General features: G+C 56.8%; 1 protein-coding gene and 1 pseudogene across 1 annotated transcript in view; one reads left to right on the forward strand and one right to left on the reverse strand.

Annotated features, from left to right (window-relative positions):
- The first annotated feature begins 2,084 nt into the window (after window positions 1-2,084).
- Window positions 2,085-2,937, forward strand: LOC113266279 (40S ribosomal protein S2-like; annotated as a pseudogene).
- Window positions 2,938-9,083: 6,146 nt separating this feature from the next.
- The window catches only part of CUNH9orf50 (chromosome unknown C9orf50 homolog), a 28,362-nt gene continuing 18,744 nt past the window's right edge, over window positions 9,084-18,701 (reverse strand). Inside the window, exon 9 of the mRNA XM_057313378.1 lies at window positions 9,084-9,350. Within this exon, the coding sequence (XP_057169361.1) occupies window positions 9,084-9,350 (267 nt within the window). The remainder of the gene's footprint in view (window positions 9,351-18,701) is intronic.

An 18,701-nucleotide genomic window follows, 5' to 3' on the forward strand; every position in this document is an offset into this window, starting at 1 on the left:
GTGGCCCAGCCACAGGAAATCTGTGGGTCCATCTGAGGGGTCCTCTGTGGTCTCACCCTCTCCAGGCAGCTTGGCCCACTTCACCGGGCTGAGTTGTGGTGTCCCCTCTGTGCTCCCCCAGACCCCTGTGCGGCTCCTGCCACAATACTGACCTCTTTGGGCTGTCCTGGTCTCCACGGCTCTGTCCTTGCACCAGCTGGAACTCCAGCATTCTGCTCGACAGGCACAGAGAGAGAAGCGAATGAATGGAAAGATGGATGGATAGATGGATGGATGGATGGATGGATGGATGGACGAAGAGCCCCTCCACCAACTGTTCATTACATGTTTACTTATTCTTGCAGGTCATGCCCACCCTCTGGGAGGAATTTCCTCCTCCCCAGCCTTGTGCTGGTCATTAACTCAGTGCCTGGACTTTCCAGGTTAATGAATAATTAAGCCGGACAGGGTCTGAACTCAGGCTGACCTTGAGCCTCCCCCCAGGTCTTCCCCCAGTCTGGTTATGTGACCACTTCAGAGTGGCCCTTTTCCTCTTCCCTATTGGTGTGTTCTGAATCCTGGGGAAGCACCAGGCACAGAGAAGTCCTGGCCCTAAGCGTGGAGGGCCCCACCCTGCCCACGAGCCACCCTCTACCAGGACTCCTTTTCCTCCACACTCTTTGCCAAAGCCCAGAAGAGCAGAACTGAGAACAGCCACATGGGTCTTGAGCTGGGCTTTGTCACTGATGCACTGAGTCCTCTGGGGTCCTGCTGTCCCCCACCCCCCACCACTGGGCCTCAGTTTCCCCCCCAGTCAAACAAGGAGGATGGGTTCAGCATGACTACAACTCATTCCATGATGCTGTGGACACATGTGGGTGTCATGACAGATCCAGATGAAACCTTGGAGATCACTTCATTGTGCCCAGTGATGGCCTGAAATCACACAGCAAGTTGAGACAGGACTGGGAAGAGGATACAGGTCTCTTGAGTCACAGTCCTGGCCTCCTTCCCTATTTGGCCTTGACCATTATTCTATTCTATTCATCCATTCATTCATTCACTTATTCCTTCGTTCAGCAGATATGTTGGGCAGGGCTCAGCAGGAGGGGCCAGGGTCTCACCCTCAGGGAGGCCCAACCTTGGGGACACAGCCATCCCAGGCACCAATGATGCAGAGTAATTCATGCTAAGGGGCAGGTCTGCAGAGGGGAGAAGCACCTTCCCCTAGCCGAGAGGTGAAAGGGCATGCTGGAGCCAGTGTCCCCTATGCTGAGGCCTACAGGAAAAGTAGAAGAGAAGAGGGAGGGCAGGAGCCCCTGGCAGGAGGAACAGCATGAGCAAAGACCCCACAGAGAGAGAACGGCCCCTTGGGAAAATATAAGCAGTTCAGTTTGGTTGGCTGTTGAAAGACCCGATGAGCCATAGGCAGGAGTTTGAAATTAACCCAAAGACAATGAGAAGCAAACTGGTTTGAGGCTGGGGCAGGCACGGTCAGAGGGCAATCTAGAAAGATCAAAGATCAGCTCTGCATGGAAAAGGATTTTCCTGGGGCAGAGACGTAGCCCTGGGCGACTATGGGTGTCACCCCAGGCAGGAGGTAATGGGGTCTGGAGCCATGACAGGGGCTGGGAGAGAAGGTGATGGATTCAAGAATGATTAGGAAGTAGACTCACCACACTTGCTGACTGACTGTCACTTTGGAGTAACAGAGGCCAGATTTACTATTCCATTTGAAACAACCAAAAATTTCAGAAGAAAAATACATGAAGTAGTGGCTTTTGAGAAGGAACCATCTAAAAGGATGGGAGAACAGTGCCTGTTTCCACCAGCCAGACTGGAAAACTCATAATTCACAGGGCAGGGGGTAGAGCACTCAGGAAGGTCTTGCCTCAGAGGTGGAGAATAAGACCCAGACTGAGCATTGCTAAAACCCATCTAACAAATCATAAAGCAAGACCCAAAAGGATCCATTAGTTCCCAAGTAATCTAACTGCTTCCTAGAACAAAGTTCAAGAAGATTTATAAGAATAGAAAAGATTCAAAATCAAGATGTCTGGTATCCAATAGAAAATTACCAGACATCTTCTTCGAGAAAACACCAAATGGCAAATGATGTTGGTGCTCCAGGAGGGCCTAGAGGACCCAGGTGCCCCGGAACGGGAGGCCGGTGGCTTCCCTGGAGGCTTCAGCAGTGGCATCTGGGGCCAGAATCAGAGAGGCCACAGAGCTCTCCGCGGCAGGGCTGAGGACAAGGAGTGGATCGCTGACACCAAGCTGAGCCACCTGGTCAAGATCACAAAGACCAAGTCTCTGGAGGAGATCTATCTCTTCTCCCTGCCCATCAAGGAAGGAATCTGAGACCATTGACTTTTTCCTGGGGACATCCTCTAAGGATGAGGTTTGGAAGACTGTGTTGGTGCAGAAGCAGACCCGTGCTGGCCAGCAGACTAAGTTCAAAGTAAACACATTGGTCTGGGTATTAAGTGCTTCAAGGAGGTACCCACTGCCGTCCATGGGGCCATTATCCTGGCCAAGCTTTCCACCATCCTGTGCAGCAAGAATACTGGGGGAGCAAGATCAGCAGACCCCACACTGTCCCATGCAGGGTGACCAGCCGCTGTGGCCCTGTGCTGGTGTGCCTTATCTCCAACACCAGGGGCACTGGCATTGTCTCAGCCCCTGTGCCCAAGAAGCTACTGATGACGACTGGTATTGAGGATGGCTACATCTCAGCCAGGGACTACACTGCCACCCAGGGCAATGACACCAAGGCCACTTTTGATGCCATTCCCAAGACCTATAGTTCTCTCACGCCAGTCTTTGGAAAGAGACTGTATTCACCAAGTCTCCCTATCAGGGATTCACTGAACATCTTGTAAAGATGCATGTCGAGTCTCTGTCCAGAGGACCCAGCCTCCAGCTGTGGCCACCACATGTTTTTTACAAGAAAAATAAAAGGAATTAAAGACCTGTTAGGAAGGAAGGAAGGAAGGAAGGAAGGAAGGAAGGAAGGAAGAAGGGAAGAAGGAAAGAAAGAAAGAAAGAGAGAGAGAGAGAGAGAGAGAGAAAGAAAGAAAGAAAGAAAGAAAGAAAGAAAGAAAGAAAGAAAGAGAGAGAGAAAGAGAGAATTACCAGACATACAAAGATGCTGGAAAACGTGACCCATAAAGAAAAGAAATCAATCACCTGAAACTGACCCAGAACTGGCACGATGTTAGAGTTAGCAGAGGATTCTAAAACAGTGTTTATACATGTATTCTATATTTTCAAAATGTTAAGTAGAGACACAAAGACATAAAAAAAGATCCAAATTGAACCTTGAAGAGTTGAAACTTACAATGTCTGAGATGAAAGATACACGAAATGGGATTCGTGGCAGATTAGACAAGACAGAAGAAAAGATTAGTGAGCTTGAAGACAGAGCAGTAAAATAACTATCCAAAATGAAACAGGGGGAAAAAAAAAAAAGATTATTTTTAATGGAAAGAGCACCAGCGAGCTGTAGGACATTTCCAAACAACCTGATATATGGGTAACTGGGGTCCAAAAGGGAGGGAGAAAGAGAACAGAAAACATACAGGAAGAAATAACAGCTGAAATTTTCCCAAACTTAAAAAAACATGTATCCAAGAAGCTCAATGAACCCCAAGCACAGACACTTGGTGTTTGACTGGATGTAGAGGGTGAGAAGGAAGATTCGGGCAAGGGTGATGCCCCAGTTTCCTGCCCAGGTAGGAAGGCCCTGTGTGGGCTGTAGGGCACAGTGGCAGCAGACACAATGTGTCTGACATTGAGAAGGCGAAGAAGTGGAGTTGGAAGTCCAGGAGGCCATGGCCGAGGGGGGCACTGCCAGGGAGGGCTGAGGGTCAGAGGCAGAGCCCAGGACACACCCTCAGTTCATCAAGAAGCAAGGCCAGGAGAGCCAGCAGGGCAGACGGGACACGCAGACAGGGCACAGGGAAACCAAAGGGGTGCAGTGTCCAGGTGAAGCGATCACCATGAGGGATTAAGGGTCTAAGGTGGCAATGCCATCACTCCCAGGTGAAGTCTGGAGAGACTGGCCCTAGGGCAAGACAGTCCCACGATACTGCACAGGAAATGATAGACATGAGGAGTCCCAGGGAGGGGTGGGACTTGTAGGACAGAGGGGTCTGGAAGAGGGTGTCAAGCAGAAGGTATGTCTCAGGAGAGAGGGCTAGCTGGGCAGGAGGAGGGGTGGAGGGGGGATGACTGAGCTTCCAACTTCAGAGGTGCAGCCACGCAGGCGGTGACCGGGTCGGGGCGGACCACAGTGCCGGGCAAGTGACGGTCCCTGGGAAAGACAGGAGAGAGGAGAGGAAAGGCCAGCATGTTGGCCAGGGTGTCCTCATGGTGCCCTGGAGGGATGCTCTGGGCGGGGAGAGGAGGCCCCTGGGAGGCCTCAACGTCCTTTAAGGATGAGGATTTGTACCCAGGGTGAGTAGTGACCCCAGGGGACGGAGGTGTAGGAACGACAAAGTGGGTGAGCGAGCTGGGGCGTGCCTGCACTGGGAGGCGAGCTGTGGTGGGTGGAGGGGCATCACAGACCTAGGGTAGGGATCAGGGTGAGAGGGGGAGGGAGCGAGGGAGAGAGAGAGAGGGCCCGTGGTGGTTTTCTGCCCACCGGCTCCATTATTGGTCCCCAACTTGAGGAAGGTGATTTGTGTATCTCGCCTTTGTGGGCAGCTCTGGCTGCAGGATGGAGAGAGAGTTGAGCCAGGCCCCGCAATCTGGCCGTTGGAGCCCCACGCCTCGAGCAGAGGCTGGAGTGCAGGTGTAAGAGGCCCTAGCAGGCGGCAACCTCTTTCTGTAAGTTCCCAGGCTCACCAGAGCCTCCCCTGGCAAAGGGCCTTGGAAGTAGGGTAGCCTTCTTGGAAGGGGGGTAGCCTTCAGCCTGCTCATCAAGGCCACCTGCTGTCTCCTGCCCCCCACCAGCCCTAGAGGCCATTTCCCTGGACTGCAGCTGGGTGCAGAGGGCAGCTGGGTGGTCCTGGCTGGCTTCTGCTTCCCTCTCCAGCATCCTCTAGCAGGCAAGGCGCAGCCAAGCCCTGCCCTGCTCTCTCTGTCCCCTAGCGCTCTGCTGAAACTTCAGAGAGCACCCACCTCCCCACGGCAGTGTGCTGTGCTCCCGCGTGAGTGCGGGATGATGCGCGTGTACGCTCGGAAGGGGCGCGGAGGTGAACACAGACCAGGCGCCAAGGTAAGCAGCCTCAGAAATGTGCGTGTCCCAGGGAGCAGCTACCTGGGCACGTGTGCGGAGGCATTACACACGTTCGCATGCAAGCACGGAGGGGATGAACCCCCAAGGTGGGTACGTACAGCACGTGAGCCTGCAGACCGTGTATGCCAGTGTGCGCACACGGTGCCCCCGGCACACAGATGCCTATCAGAGGCACGGGCACACGCCATGATCTCATGCGCATCCATGCAACTCCGGGCATCCACAGAGGTCTCTGTTCCATGTCCTTGTAAGCAGCCGCAGAGCTCACCCCCACACACAGGAGCGCACGGAAAACCAAGTTCAAACTGACACGCACAGGCGCGTGCAAGGTGCACACACGCATGAGCGCATACGTGCATAGGGGCCGGAAGACAGTTATTCGTGCATATTCGGAGCTACTCACACTTACACATATGTACACGCAGGCTCAGCAATCTATGCACACTGGCGTGGTCTGTGTACATGTACACAGACATACATGTGTCTTCCCATATTCCTGCACGCTTATGAAAGCCACGCCGAAGGCACTCCCACACATTCCTAGGGATCTACAGAGACAGACACACATTTGCACACTACACTGGCCAAGGCTTCCAGTAGGCTGCCGGGGAGGGGGCATTTAGAGCCAGGTCACTCCTTGACTTCACCTTCCTCCCCGCTCCCTTGCTCCCCTCCTTCCCCACTCACACTCACCCACTCACCCTCACATGGACTGATGGCAGGTGTAGTCAGATCCTGGCAGAGGGGCCGGACGTGGGGCAGGAGGGAGAGGGGTCATAGAAAACACATGGCCTTGAGGCCGGGTAGACAGGTTTTGTTTCAAATCTTGGCTCGATCTTAGTACTGGGGGACCTGGTCAGGTTGCTGGCTTTTTCTGTGCCTCGGTTTTCTTTTCTTTTCTTTTTTCTTTCCTTCTTTCTTTCTTTCTATTTTTTTTAGGATTGTATTTATTCATTTGAGAGAGAGAAAGAAAGTGGGGGAGTGTGCACGAGCAGGAGAGAGGAGCAGAGGGAGAGGGAGAAGCAGGCACCCAGCTGAGCAGGGAGCCCGATGTGGGACTCTCGATCCCAGGACCCCGGGATCATGACCTGAGCCGAAGGCAGACGCTTAACGGACTGAGCCACCCAGGTGCCCCTGTGCCTCGGTTTTCTTACCTGGCTAGGGGCAAGATATTTTTGATGCTTAGGTATCGTTGTCCTCTCTTGGTGGTCCCTCTAGCATGAGCAAATCTGTGGTCCTGGTACTCGGAGAACCTGCAGGGGGTGCTCTTCAGGCCCCGGGGAAGCTGGGGCTAGGGCCCTCACCAGTATGCACAACGGGCTCCCTCTGGACCCATAGGCAGGTCACAGGGTGAGGACTTGATTCTCCTGGGAGCTCACGGAAGCACACCCTAGGTGATCAGCTGTAGGAATCTACAAAGTGAACCCACTTGTATAACCAGCATCCAAATCGAGAAATAGAACATATTCCACTCTCTAGAAGCCAGGGAGGGTCAGCTTTTACAGAACGTACCGCAGTCCCAGTCCCCGCAGGCCAGCATGTCTACCTGTAGCTTTGTCTTCCCTTGTAACCAGCAAGGGGACACTCAGCTCAGGACCCCTTTCTCCAGGGCCACCCCTCCCTCATCTCCTCCCATCAGCCAGGGGCCCAGCAACCCATGTGGATAAGAGGCAGGAACAGCTAGCCAGCCCCCACCCTCCCACCCTGCCCCTCCTCTGCGTCGGGTCAGGGCTCCTGTGGCCGGCCAGCCAAGGGGCCACCATCTTCCCTGTCAGAGGGGAGACCTTGTTCCAGATCTTGAGAACACCTCTGCAGCCCCATTTTGGGGGCCAGGAAAGCTGGAAGGAAGGAGCACAGAACTCTTGAATTTCTATACTGCCCCCATCCTTCCACAGAGCCCCTTGTGGATACCGCCCAAGGTCCCAGGCTTTCAGGCAAGACTCCAACACAGGGCTGACCCACTCCAAACCCCATAGCTCCTCAGCAGTGCAGATCATTACCATTTTACAGATGGGGAAACTGAGGCTCAGAGAGACCAAGAACAGAACCAGGACTCCCATGCAGGATTTTTGAACCTCAGGCTTCTAGTTGTGGGGCCGAACTTGACGCTGGCATTCTCCTGCTCAAAACCCTTCACTGGAGACAAACCCCCTTCAGAGGTCCCCAGCCCTCCGTGGCCTGACCCTGCCAACCTCACCCTTTTCCCCGCCCACTAGCACACTGGTCTTTCCCAGATTGACCACCAAGCGCCTTTTGGACTCCAGGTATCCATACGCGTCTGTGTCACGACTTCCCCAATACCCATCTTGCAAGAGAGCAGGGACGGGGGCCATCTTGCTTTCAGCCATGCCCGCTGTGCCAAGCACAGTTCCTGGCACACAGTAGGTGCTCAATGGGGATGCGCTAGAGGAGTGAAGGGGGGTGCAGCAGGTAGGCAGGGGAGGGGCGGCAGGTGCAAGAGGGGTGAGCATAAAGGAGCCTTGGGGGCACAAGGTTTAACTCCTCTTTGCAGGAGGCCTGGGGAGGGACAGGGACTTGCCCAAGGTCACACACTGGTGAGTGAAGGGCCAGGATTAAAACTCAGAACCTCAGCAGCCCCCCCAGCCTAGTTCTGAGCTGGGAGGCCCTTCCCTCCTCACTCCCTTTCTCCTCTCTCTCTTCTCTTTCCCTCCTCCCTAGAGGCTGCAGGGCCAAGGTGCCCTAAGACAAGGGGCTGGGGGTCCCAGAACTGACCTTCCTTCCTCCCTGACCACACCCCCAGCCAGGCTCTGGGATATGTCAGCAGCCTACTGAGAAGACCCCCGCCCGGGGTCTCCTGCCCAGGGTCTCCTCTCTGAGACCCTACTTCGTAGAGTCCTGGGGCCACCAGCTCACTGAGTGGCCATAGATAAAGCGTCTCCCCTCTCTGAGCTTAGTTTTCTCATCTATAAAATGGGGATATGACACTGCTCCTAGAGGCGTTGGGGAGAGTGGGTGGTATAAATTCCCAACATACTCCGGGGGAGCGACAAGCGCAGGCACTTCTCTTGAACCCTCTCAGTGTATCCTCTCGATAAGCAAGGTGTGGGAACTACCCTGGTTTATAGATGAGGCTCAGAGAGGTCACGCACCTCCCCAGGCAGCAGGACGCCAGAGCCCGTCTTCTAGGGGCAGGACTGGCTCCCACCCTCTGCACCTGCAGCCCTCTACCCGCGGGAGACACCCTGCCCCGCCCCCGGCGTCCGTCCTTTCTCGGGGCCAGCTCGCGGGTTCCCCCGAAGCAGAGCCCGCGGGCGGGGTGGTCGAGAGACGGGGGCGGCGCGGGAGGGGGCGCCTGTCCGCGCCTGCCGGCGTGGGTCAATACTGCGGCGGGATGAACGGGAGCAGAGAGCAGGGCGGCGGGGAGAAGGAAGGGAGAGGGGGAGGAGGCAGGAGAGGAGGGAGAGGGCCGCCCCCCGCCCCCGCCCAGCGGGCCCGGCCCGGGTGTGCAGCCGGCAGCGCCGAGCGCGGCCCCGCGGCCCCGCCGAGGGATCGATAACTAATTTCACCGCAGCAGCCGCCCCAGTTTTTTCCCGATAATTGTGCGCCGGCAGCTGCGAGCGAGGCCCCCAGCCCGGCGCGCGGCCCCCGCCCGCGCCCGATCAATTGACACAGCCACCGGGCGGCAGGAAAATTCATTTTTCTCTCCCTCCCCGACTCCCGGTGGGCGCGGGCTAAGCTCCGCCTCGGGCCGGGGGCTGGGAGGGGCGGGGCGAGGGGGGTAGGGGAGGGCCCGGGGAGGGGGGCGCGGGCCGGTTCCCCGGCCGACCTGGGTTTGGGTAAAAGGCTTCCGGGGAATCCGAGGAAGCCGGGAGTGGGCGTGGGGTGCCTCAGTTTCCCCACTCTACGCGTAGGGGTGTGGCCGAAGGCCGCCGCGCAGGCCTGGCCCCGCCCCCTCGGGTTTTCCCGGGCGGGAGCGCGATGCCACCCCGGGCGCTCGGAGGAAGGACCGAGTGCGCAGGCGCCGGGGTCTGGACGCGTGGGTTCGAATCCCGTCTCCGGCGTTTACGACGGTGACCTTGGACTCGTGTTGCCCGTTGGGCCCTTCCTCTCCGAGCCTCAGTTTCCCGTCTTCCCAGAGGGGCCCAAGAGAGTCCTCGGGCACACAGAGCTGTCGATCAGAGGCAGTGAGATGGCGCACACGAAGGCGCTCCATCAATGGTGGCTCTCCTTAGCGAGCGAGCGGGGAGGAAATCATCAGTCACCCACTGAGCACCTACTGTGCGCCGGGCCTGTTCTAAGCGTTGGGGACAGACAAAAATCCCTGCCTCTGGGGAACCGACGTTCTCACGAGGGGATGGCCGAGAGATATAATGTATAAGGGGAGTCAACAGTGACAAGATGGGAAACGCTGTGGAGGAAAATAGAGCAGGGCAAGTGGGATGGGGGTGGGAGAGGAGTGCACGCGCAGCGCTCCGTCGGGAGAGGCCCCTTTGCAAAGCTCTGAGCTGCCAGCTCTGCTCTCAACCTGCTGGCTGCTCAAGGTCGCGGGAAACCTGCAGACTTGGCATTCTCTGAGGAGGGTGGTCAGGAGGAGGGAAAGAGGAGGGAGAAGCCAAGATATGGAGGGGGGGAGCCAGAGGGGGGCGAGAGAGAGGCCAGGAGGGCCAGAGAGAAAGGGGGTGCAGACAGAGGGAGAAGGAGAGATAGAGTACTGATGGCCAAGGAGTCCTGGAGGGTCGGCGTCAGAAGGGACTCAGGTGGCTGACCTGCCCCAGCTGCACCACTGAGGCTCAGAGAGGGGCGGGGGTCTGCGCCATGCCATATACATGTGGGGGACAGAAGTGGGCCCCTGAGTCCTGTCTCCAGACCCTGGAGAAGGGTGTGAGGCGCCCAAGGGGAGAGAAGAGAGACTCATGGAGGGGAGAGAGTGGTGTGGGGGGCAGCCCATGGGTTGGGTCAGGAGAGGCTGGGGAGCCCTGCCGAGGCCAGCTAGGGCATCCTTGGAGCTTCACGGGTTGTGTTAGTGTAACTTCGGGAGGATTCCGAATGACGGGTTGGGGCTCAGGGAACCCCATCTGCAGACCGGATCCTTCCCCCTCCCCCACGGCCCGGCCCCGCCCCCGCCCCAGCAAGGGCAAACTAGTTACCAAAATCTGACACAGAAGTCTAAGGCTTCTTCCCCACAGCGGTAGGTGAGCCAGGCAGGGGTGGGGGCCCCCAGGCTGCTGGGGGGTGGGGTGGGGTGGGGGTGGGGCATTCAAGGGCTGAGCAAACCTCAGGACTCTGCCCCTGCCTCGGTTTTCTCATCTTGAACAAGGTCAGGTGGTGTTGAGGCTCTGAGGTTCCGTCAGCCTTTCTTCCCTCCAAATTCCTGGCACTCCCCGCCGACAAGGGGTTGAGAGCAGTGACTCCGCAGAATTGAAAGGGAGATTGCTAGCAAGCAGATGAGGCTAGCCGAGGATGGGGGCGCCGGGCTGGCTGCCTGGGACTTGGAACAATCTGGGGCTAGGCCGCGCCCACCTGTTTGTTGGGCTGTCCATCCGTCCACCCACCCAGATATTCAGTTCAGTCTTGCAGTGCATATTTAGTAAGCACCAACTGTATGCGAGGCCCCCTGGAGGGGAGTGGGTATAAGGTCCCTGCCTGTCCCAGCCTCTCCCTCTCCCCATGACCCCCACAGTTTCTCTTGGAGTGTGGTCATAGGAGCACTGGATTGGGAGTCAAGGCTGGACCCAGGGCCCCTGGGGGCCGAGGCAGGCTCCTTGGCCTCTCTGCACCTTGGTGTTCTCGCACGCTGTGCCCAGAACCCACAGCCCATCAATGGTGCTGGGTCCCCGTTAGCTGGTACACACAGTCCAGGAACAAGCTGTGGACACAAGATTGCCGCCCTCCCCCCCCTCCCTTCCAGTGCTCCCCTCCCCCACTGAATTTGTGCTTCTCCTCCCTGCAGCTTTAGGTTTGTTAGGTCAGAGGTCCTGGTTACCTGGGCAGGAGGAGGGACGAGGCAGCAGGGAAACCAGGAAGCCCTGAACAGTGAACAGCGTGGGTCTCACGGAACTCAGAGCGGTGACTGCCATCTGACCATGTTGGGGTCCTTGTGCCAGAGATCAGCAGGCAAAGAAGGGGGTAACTGTTCAGGCGGGGGCAACGGATCCCCGATGCAGCAAACTGTCTGCAGAAAGTCTCGCAGGGTCAGCAGATAGCCAGCAATTTGAAGGGGAGTCTAACAGCCTGGACCTCGTGGAGGACAGGGACAGAGCTGAGTGCCGCAAGGGGCCGAGAACATCTCTTGCCCACAATTTCAAACCTCTTAATCCAGGCCAGCTGCAGTGGACAGCCCTTGCTGGCTTCGGCCAGCTCCAGGCAGCCACAGCCCGATGATGAGGATAATGTTGAGGATGATGCTTCCGCCTGCGAGTTTCGTCTCGATTCCCACCCTGGGGCTTTTCGGATGCCCTTGTGTGGGCACCCCTCCCCGCCCCAGGAACCCACGCGGTGGCCACACATGGCCAGCTGCAACACCCTACAGGCCAACCCTTGATCCAGGGGAAACACAGCCACGGGATAAAAGCCTCCCCCTTTCCTCTTCAGGCAGATGGTCCTGAGACATACTTCATAAAGAATCTCAGACAATCCCGGGGGACTGGCCACCCGGACTTCCATAATGGTGAGCTCAATAATGTATGTTTGTATCTGCTCTTTCCTGTTTCGCTCCCCGCCTCCCCATCCCTCACTCTTGCTCCTGGGAATATAATTGCAAACAAACTCCCAGGCCCTTCCTTTAGCCTGCTTTCAGGGAACCCAGACCAAAACAGGCATTATGGACGGCAGTGTGTCCCCCCAAATCCATACGGTGAAGTCTTAACCCCCAGTAACTCAGAATGTGACTGTATTTGGACATAGTCTTTAAAGAGGAAATTAAGGTTCAATGAGGTCACGAGGCTGGGCCCCACTCCAATATGCCTGGTGTCCTTTAAGAAGAGGAAATTAGGACATAGACACGCACAGAGGAAGGACCGTGGGAAGACACTGGGAGAACGTGGCTGTCTACCAGCCAAGCAGAGAGGCTTCAGAACAAACCGAAGCGGCCCACACCTTGCTCTTGGCACTTCCAGCCTCCAGAACCATGAGAAAATATGTTTCTGTTGTTTAAGCCCCCTGGTGTGGAGTACCTCGTCACTGCCACCTGGCAAACTAATACACAAGTATGTTCTGTCATCATCCCAATTTTACAGCCAAAGAAACCGAAGCTTCAAAAGGCAAAGGACTCATCCAGGGTCACTTGGCTAGTCAGTGGCAGAGCCCAAATTCAAACAGGGGTCCTTGGGCAGCAGAGTGTAAGCCCTTGACGCTGGGGATGCCAGGGAACCAGGTGAGACCCTCTGGCCCAGAAATCCTCCCCCCCTTTCCAGAGTTTGAGAAGCCCCTCCCTCCGTCCAGCCCCGCACCCCTACCCCCACACCCAGACACACAAGCTTTCATTGCACGGTCCTTGTGGAGGCCTCTCTCGAGCTCCCTGCCTCTGGGCCTTTGGTTTCACTGCTGCTGCAGTGCTGAGCTTTTCCAGCTCATTCCCTGTCTCCCCTCCTCTGAAGGCTCTTTCTCACCAGCTAGCTCACTCACAGCGCGCGCGCGCACACACACACACACTCAGTGCTCACCTCCTTCTGGCAGCCACTCTGAGGCTCTCTCTACCACCTTCCCTAATGCCTGCTGCAAACTAGCTACAAAATGGCTTTGGGGATGCCCCCACCCCCCGGAAGACCACACCCTGTCCCTCCCTGTACCCCCCTGCCTGTGAGTCCCCTCCCACCTGAGCAACATGCTGTGCTGACACCTGGTCTCATCGACTCCCACCCCCTGTAGCAGGGACTAGTGCTGTCGTCATTCTGTACAGGACGACCTGAGGCCCAGAGAAGGGCAGGGCCGTGCCTCAGGGTACACAGCAGTGAGTGGTAGGGCTGGGACCCACCCTGGCCAAGCTCAGAGGACGGGATGTATTCCAACATGTCCTGGCTACCGCAGGCCCTCCCCTGAGAACAGGCTGCAATTTGGGGCAGAGGGCAGGGCTGAGCAGTGCGGCCAGAGGTCACCCCCTCCCCCGCCACCTGCCCCTCAGAGCTCCACTCCCCGAAGCACAAGTATGAACCTCCACCCAGTCCGCACTCATTCCTCTGTGGCCACCTGCCCCTCAGGCAAAAGGGGGCTCCGCAGAGACCCTCAAAGACTCCCACTGCAGGGGGAGGGATACGGGCCATGACGGGCTTTTGTGAGCACCTCCTTGGTGCTAAGCTCTATTGTGTTGTGGCAATGGAAAGGGGAACTGGGCCAGGCCTGACACCCCCCCCCCCCCCCGCCCTGCCCAGAGCCTTTGGTCTAGTGGAGAAAACACACCCAGCTATCCCAGTAGCAGCTAGAGCTTTCTGATTCAGAGCACCTGAGTGGCTCAGTCCATTAAGCCTCTGCCTTGGGCTCAGGTCAGGATCTCAGGGTTCTGGGATGGAGCCCCACATCAGGCTCTGTGCTTGGTGAGGAGTCTGCTTTTCCCTCCCCCTCTGCCCTCCCCCCCTCAAATAAATAAATACATTATATACATATAAATACATTATATATATAAATATATAATATAAAAATAAAATATAAATATAAAATAAATACATATATATATATATGAATCGACAGATGCTGGGAGGGAGGAAGGCAGTCAGTAATGGGAGTGGCAGATCTGGAGAAGGCGTAGCAGTTAACCAGGTGAAGAGGGAGGGGACAGCATGTGCAAAGGGCCTGTATAGGGAGGGTCAGAGAAGAGGAGAAGGCCTGTGTCCTGGAGCTGGTGGAGGTTTCTGGAAAAGGCTGAACGGGCTCTCCAGGGCCGGGCTGTGCAGGGCCCCATGAGCTACATTAAAGGCTCTCGCCTTTACTCAGCAGAGATTTGTGTTTTGAAGACCCCTGCCCCAGCTCTGTGTGATGGCACAGAAGCAGGTAGAAAAGCGAGAGGTTGGCTTGCATCCAGGTGAGAGAGGGTTTGGGGAAGTGACAGCTGGCATGAATATTCAAAAAAAAAAAAAAAAGACCCAAGACTCAGCACAGTGGTGACACAAAACACCCAGTCTGGATCTCAAAGCAGGAGGAACCTCGGAGATTCCCAGTTTGTGGACTCACGGTGAGGCCCAGAGAGGAACGGGGACAAGACCGGTCCTGTCCCCGAGGGCTCTGCTGGTTCATTCATTGGACACTGACTGAGCCCCTGCTGGGTGCCAGGCACCGTGCTAGAGGCTGGGGATCGTACAGAGGTGAATAGGCGGGTCAGTCCTACTGTGAGGACGAGAACGGGGTGCACCTGCCGAACTGCGTGGACCTGAGGGCTGGGAGGGACGGAGAGGGGGAGGGAGAGACGGGGAAATGATCATGCTGATGACGAAACTATACTTACTGAGCATTTTCCATTGCCAGACTCCGTGTCAAGCCTCCTGTAAACATGATCGCATTAATGGCCACATGGCTGCAAACAAGTGCCTTTGGACCATTGTACAGATGACACGATTAAGGCTCAGACAGGTGGCGTGACCTACCTCACGTCACCAGGGAGGGCCAGGCCAGGCCCTCACCCCACCTTCCCACCGAGCCTGCTCTGCTTGCCTCCAGGCCTGACCAGCTCCTCCCCAGGCCCCAGACCTGAGGTTGGAGGGGGAGGGGGTGGGGGGACACAGAGGGGAATCCAGAAGTGCCTTCCCCTGGGGACACTGGAGGTTCCTGCCCCTTCCCCCATTCAGTGGAGGGGCCCAGGCTGGCTGGAGGTCAGAGGGAGGTCAGGGAGGAAGGAAGGAGAATGTGTCAGCACGAAGCTGCAGGCTGCAGGCCTCCCCCTCCTGCTCACTCTGCTCTCCCCTCCCCTCCAACAACAAAGCAACCTCGGTAAGTCCACTCAGCGCAGGGGAGAGGGGACTGTGGTGGGAGCCGCACACTCTGGCCCCACCCCTGCTCCCGCCCCTCCAAGGCACAGTCGGGGCCAAATCACTGCCCCCCCATCACTAATGGCAGGAACACGGATGTGATCGCAGCCTCCCCGCTCACGCATCCAGACACTCGCACCCATTCATTCATTCAGTGAAGTGTTCTGAGCGCCTCCTCTGCGCTGGACCCTGTGCTGGGTGCTGGCGACCGGGGAGGACGCAGCATTCTGGCTTCCTGCCATGGGGTGCACACGGCCTCAGAAAGAAGAGGGACACTCATGAGCCATTATTGTACAAGGTAGTGGGAGCACCCAGGAGGGAGGGGTCATGCAGTGAAATGGGAGAGACAATCAGCCCAGCCACAGTGGCAGTCAGGGAAGGCTCCCTGGAGGACGTGATAGCTTTCCAAGACCAAAAGACTGAACAGGAGCTAGTCAACAAGGAGGAGAAGGTAAATGGGAACCAGACAGAATGAACAGCATGACAGGAGGCCTGGACTCCCTTAAGAAAGTCGAAGGCAGGCAGGGCTGGATCTTGGGGAGCATGCCGGGGAGTTGGGGGCAAGACTGAGGGGCTACCAGAGTGACACTGGGCCGGGTCTTGCAGGCCGTGGGGAAGATTTGAACTCCCTTGGGCATTGAAGGCAGTGAGCAGGGGAGTGACAGGTCAAAGGTGAATTTCACGCTCACCCAGGCTGTGTATACACCTGCACGCATGTTCCTGTACAAGCGTGCCTGCGCGTGTGTCCCTGTTCACAAGTACCTGCACGGCCAGACACACACAGGCATACACCTGTGTGCCCGCGCAGAGCTCTTCACAGACCGGCACCCAGTCAGGCCCCACGGGGATTCTGCCCAGTCTCTGCATTTAATGGAGGAGGCTCGGAGAGGTGGGGAGATTTGCCCAGAGACACACATGTTGGCTCAACAAAGCAGAGACACCATGTTTAGGCAACCTGTTTCTAGCCTGTGCTCGTGAACCCCGCACCCCCCCCCGGGGGGGGGGGCTCTGAGGCCTCCTGGTGAAGAGAGAGAGCAGGCTTACAGCAGCAACCCAGAGAAGCCTCAGTTCCGCTCTGGAAGGACGCGCTGGAGTTCCTTACGCTCACCTTGCAGCCTCCGCCCTGAGGCCCAGCCCCCCAGACAGGCTGGGTTTGTTTTCTGGGGAAACTGGAAATGGAAAGTCCCAGACAAAAACCCTAGGATGACCAGGTGGGTCTTGAAGCTCCCACTCCTGCCCCTTGGCCCTGTAATCCTTCACAGAGCAGGGTCCTTCGTATTCTTTCTTTTCTTTCTGGAACATCAGAGCTGGCTAAGCCCTGGCTAAGCTGGAGAAGATCTGGTCCAGCCCCTCTCTATCAGTTTCCCGTCGCGGCTGTAACTAAGACCACAAATACAGTGGCTTCAACAACACAAATTTATTCTCTCCCGGTCTGGAGGTCAGAAATCCCAAGGTTAGGGGCGCCTGGGTAGCACAGAGGTTAAGCGTCTGCCTTCGGCTCAGGGCGTGATCCTGGCGTTCTGGGATCGAGCCCCACATCAGGCTCCTCCGCTGGGAGCCTGCTTCTTCCTCTCCCACTCCCCCTGCTTGTGTTCCCTCTCTCACTGGCTGTCTCTCTCTCTGTCAAATAAATAAATAAAATCTTAAAAAAAAAAAAAAAGAAAAAAAAAGAAATCCCAAAGTCAAGGTGTCGAAGGGCTGTGTTCCTTTTGTGGGCTCTAGAAGAGAATGTTTCCTTGCTTTTCCTAGCTTCTCGACGCTGCCCACCATCCTCGGTTCCTTCTTCAAAGACAGCCGCAAAGCATCTTCCAATTTCTCTGACTCCGACCTTCAGGTCTCTCTTGGAACCTTGGATAGGAGGGCAGGAAAGGGCAGGAAAGGGCAGGAAGCTGGGCTGGGAGCCTGCGGGGAATCTGGCTGGAGCCTGGCAGATGGGTGATTTGAAAAGCTCCAGGAGGTGGCCTCCCCCAGTGCGCTCGGATCGGGCCAGGCTCAGCCCAGGTCCTGAGGCAGGGCCAGGGGGAGGAACCCATAGGGAGGGCCACCCAGTCCATTTAGGGGGCACATGGAGATAGGAGTAAAATTTAACCGGTTCAGTTGTTCATTCAACAGCTCAAGTGAGCACTGGAGAGGTAGGGAAATACCAGCTTTGGAGCCAGATGGCCTTAGGTTCAAATCCCAGGTCCACTACTTATCAGCCGGGTGGCCAGGGGCAGCTGATTTGACCAATACTGCCCCTTAGTTTCCCTACCTTGAGTTACTAACAGGATTGAGTAAAGGACTTCAAAGGACAATACTACCTACATGTCTGCTGTGATGACAAATGGTGATGACCTTTTTTTACCTCTATTGTTGTAAGCCAGGAGGTGGGGACTGGGTCACCTCCAGCTGCAAGGGCCCTTTTCTCCTCTTCTAGAAGAGGTAGTTGGAAGAAACAGTGTTCTAGGCGAATGGGTCAGGCCCTTCTAGTTCCCGTCCACTTTGGGGCCAGCCCCAGTCAGCACACCTTCTGAAAGCTAGCTTCCAGTTTTCCCATTCCCACCTTGGGCCAGGTCAGCCCATTAGGGGGGAGAGGGGGCGTCTGAAGTCCAGGCTGGGATTTTCTTCTGCCCCAACTCGAACTCTCCTGTTTCTGTGGGTCTCGCCCAGTGAGTCCCCTCTCCGGAAGAGTGGGGGCATCCTGGGCTGGATTCTGTGGGTGCCCAGCTTCCTGCCCCACCTGCCTGGATCCCGGGTGGCCCCCTGGCCTGTGCCACACCAGCCTGCCCCCTTCCCCCTCCCACAGGTCCTTCCTCTCTCTCCCACTCACACAATGCAGCCCACTCACTGTGCCCTCTGCCCCTTCCACCACTCACCCTCCCCACCCTAGCCTTTGCTTTCAAGGCAGCCTTGCCACTTTCTCAGGGAAGCCTCCCTGATGTCTGTGGCTGGGTGACAGCCTTTTCTCTGAGCTGCCTGTAGTTCTATCATCATAGCCTGTATTTATGGATCTGTTTTATTTGTGTCTGTTTCTCCCACTCGATGGTGAGTCCATCCTTGCACAGGAAGGCACATAGTAGGTGCACATTTGTTGAAGGTAGGAAGGAAGAAGGAGGCTAGGACAGCCCTTCAGGCAGCAAGAGAAAACAGGTGGAGAAGCTTGATGAGGGTGGGGATTGGGGGTCAAGCTCTCAGCCTGCCGCCCCCAAGGGGAGCCCTCTGTTCCCCCTCCTTTCTCCCCTCTGCCTGCTGAGCCTAGCAGACAGCAGAGTGGGGTGGGGTGGGGGCAGCGGGAGTGGTGGTAGGGAGCTGCAGACCGAATACCCAATACCCTGGGGATGGGAAGGCTGAGCTCTGAGGTTCTAGAAAGGCTGGAGCTGGCGGGGAGGGGAGGCTGAAGCTCACATCTGGTTTTGCCCACCCAGGCAGCAGCTCCTGCGGGCAGCACACCCATCCCTGCATCACTACCACCCCCTCCCCCCTCCGGAGCCCCCCTCCCCCTCCTCCTCCTGGGGAGACGCTAGAGGGCTCCTTTCAAGGCCACCCTTGGGTCTGTGTGCGTGTACAGCCAGTGACACGGGCTCTGT

The sequence above is a fragment of the Ursus arctos genome, unplaced genomic scaffold (genome assembly GCF_023065955.2).
Source record: "Ursus arctos isolate Adak ecotype North America unplaced genomic scaffold, UrsArc2.0 scaffold_18, whole genome shotgun sequence".
Lineage (NCBI taxonomy): Eukaryota > Metazoa > Chordata > Mammalia > Carnivora > Ursidae > Ursus > Ursus arctos.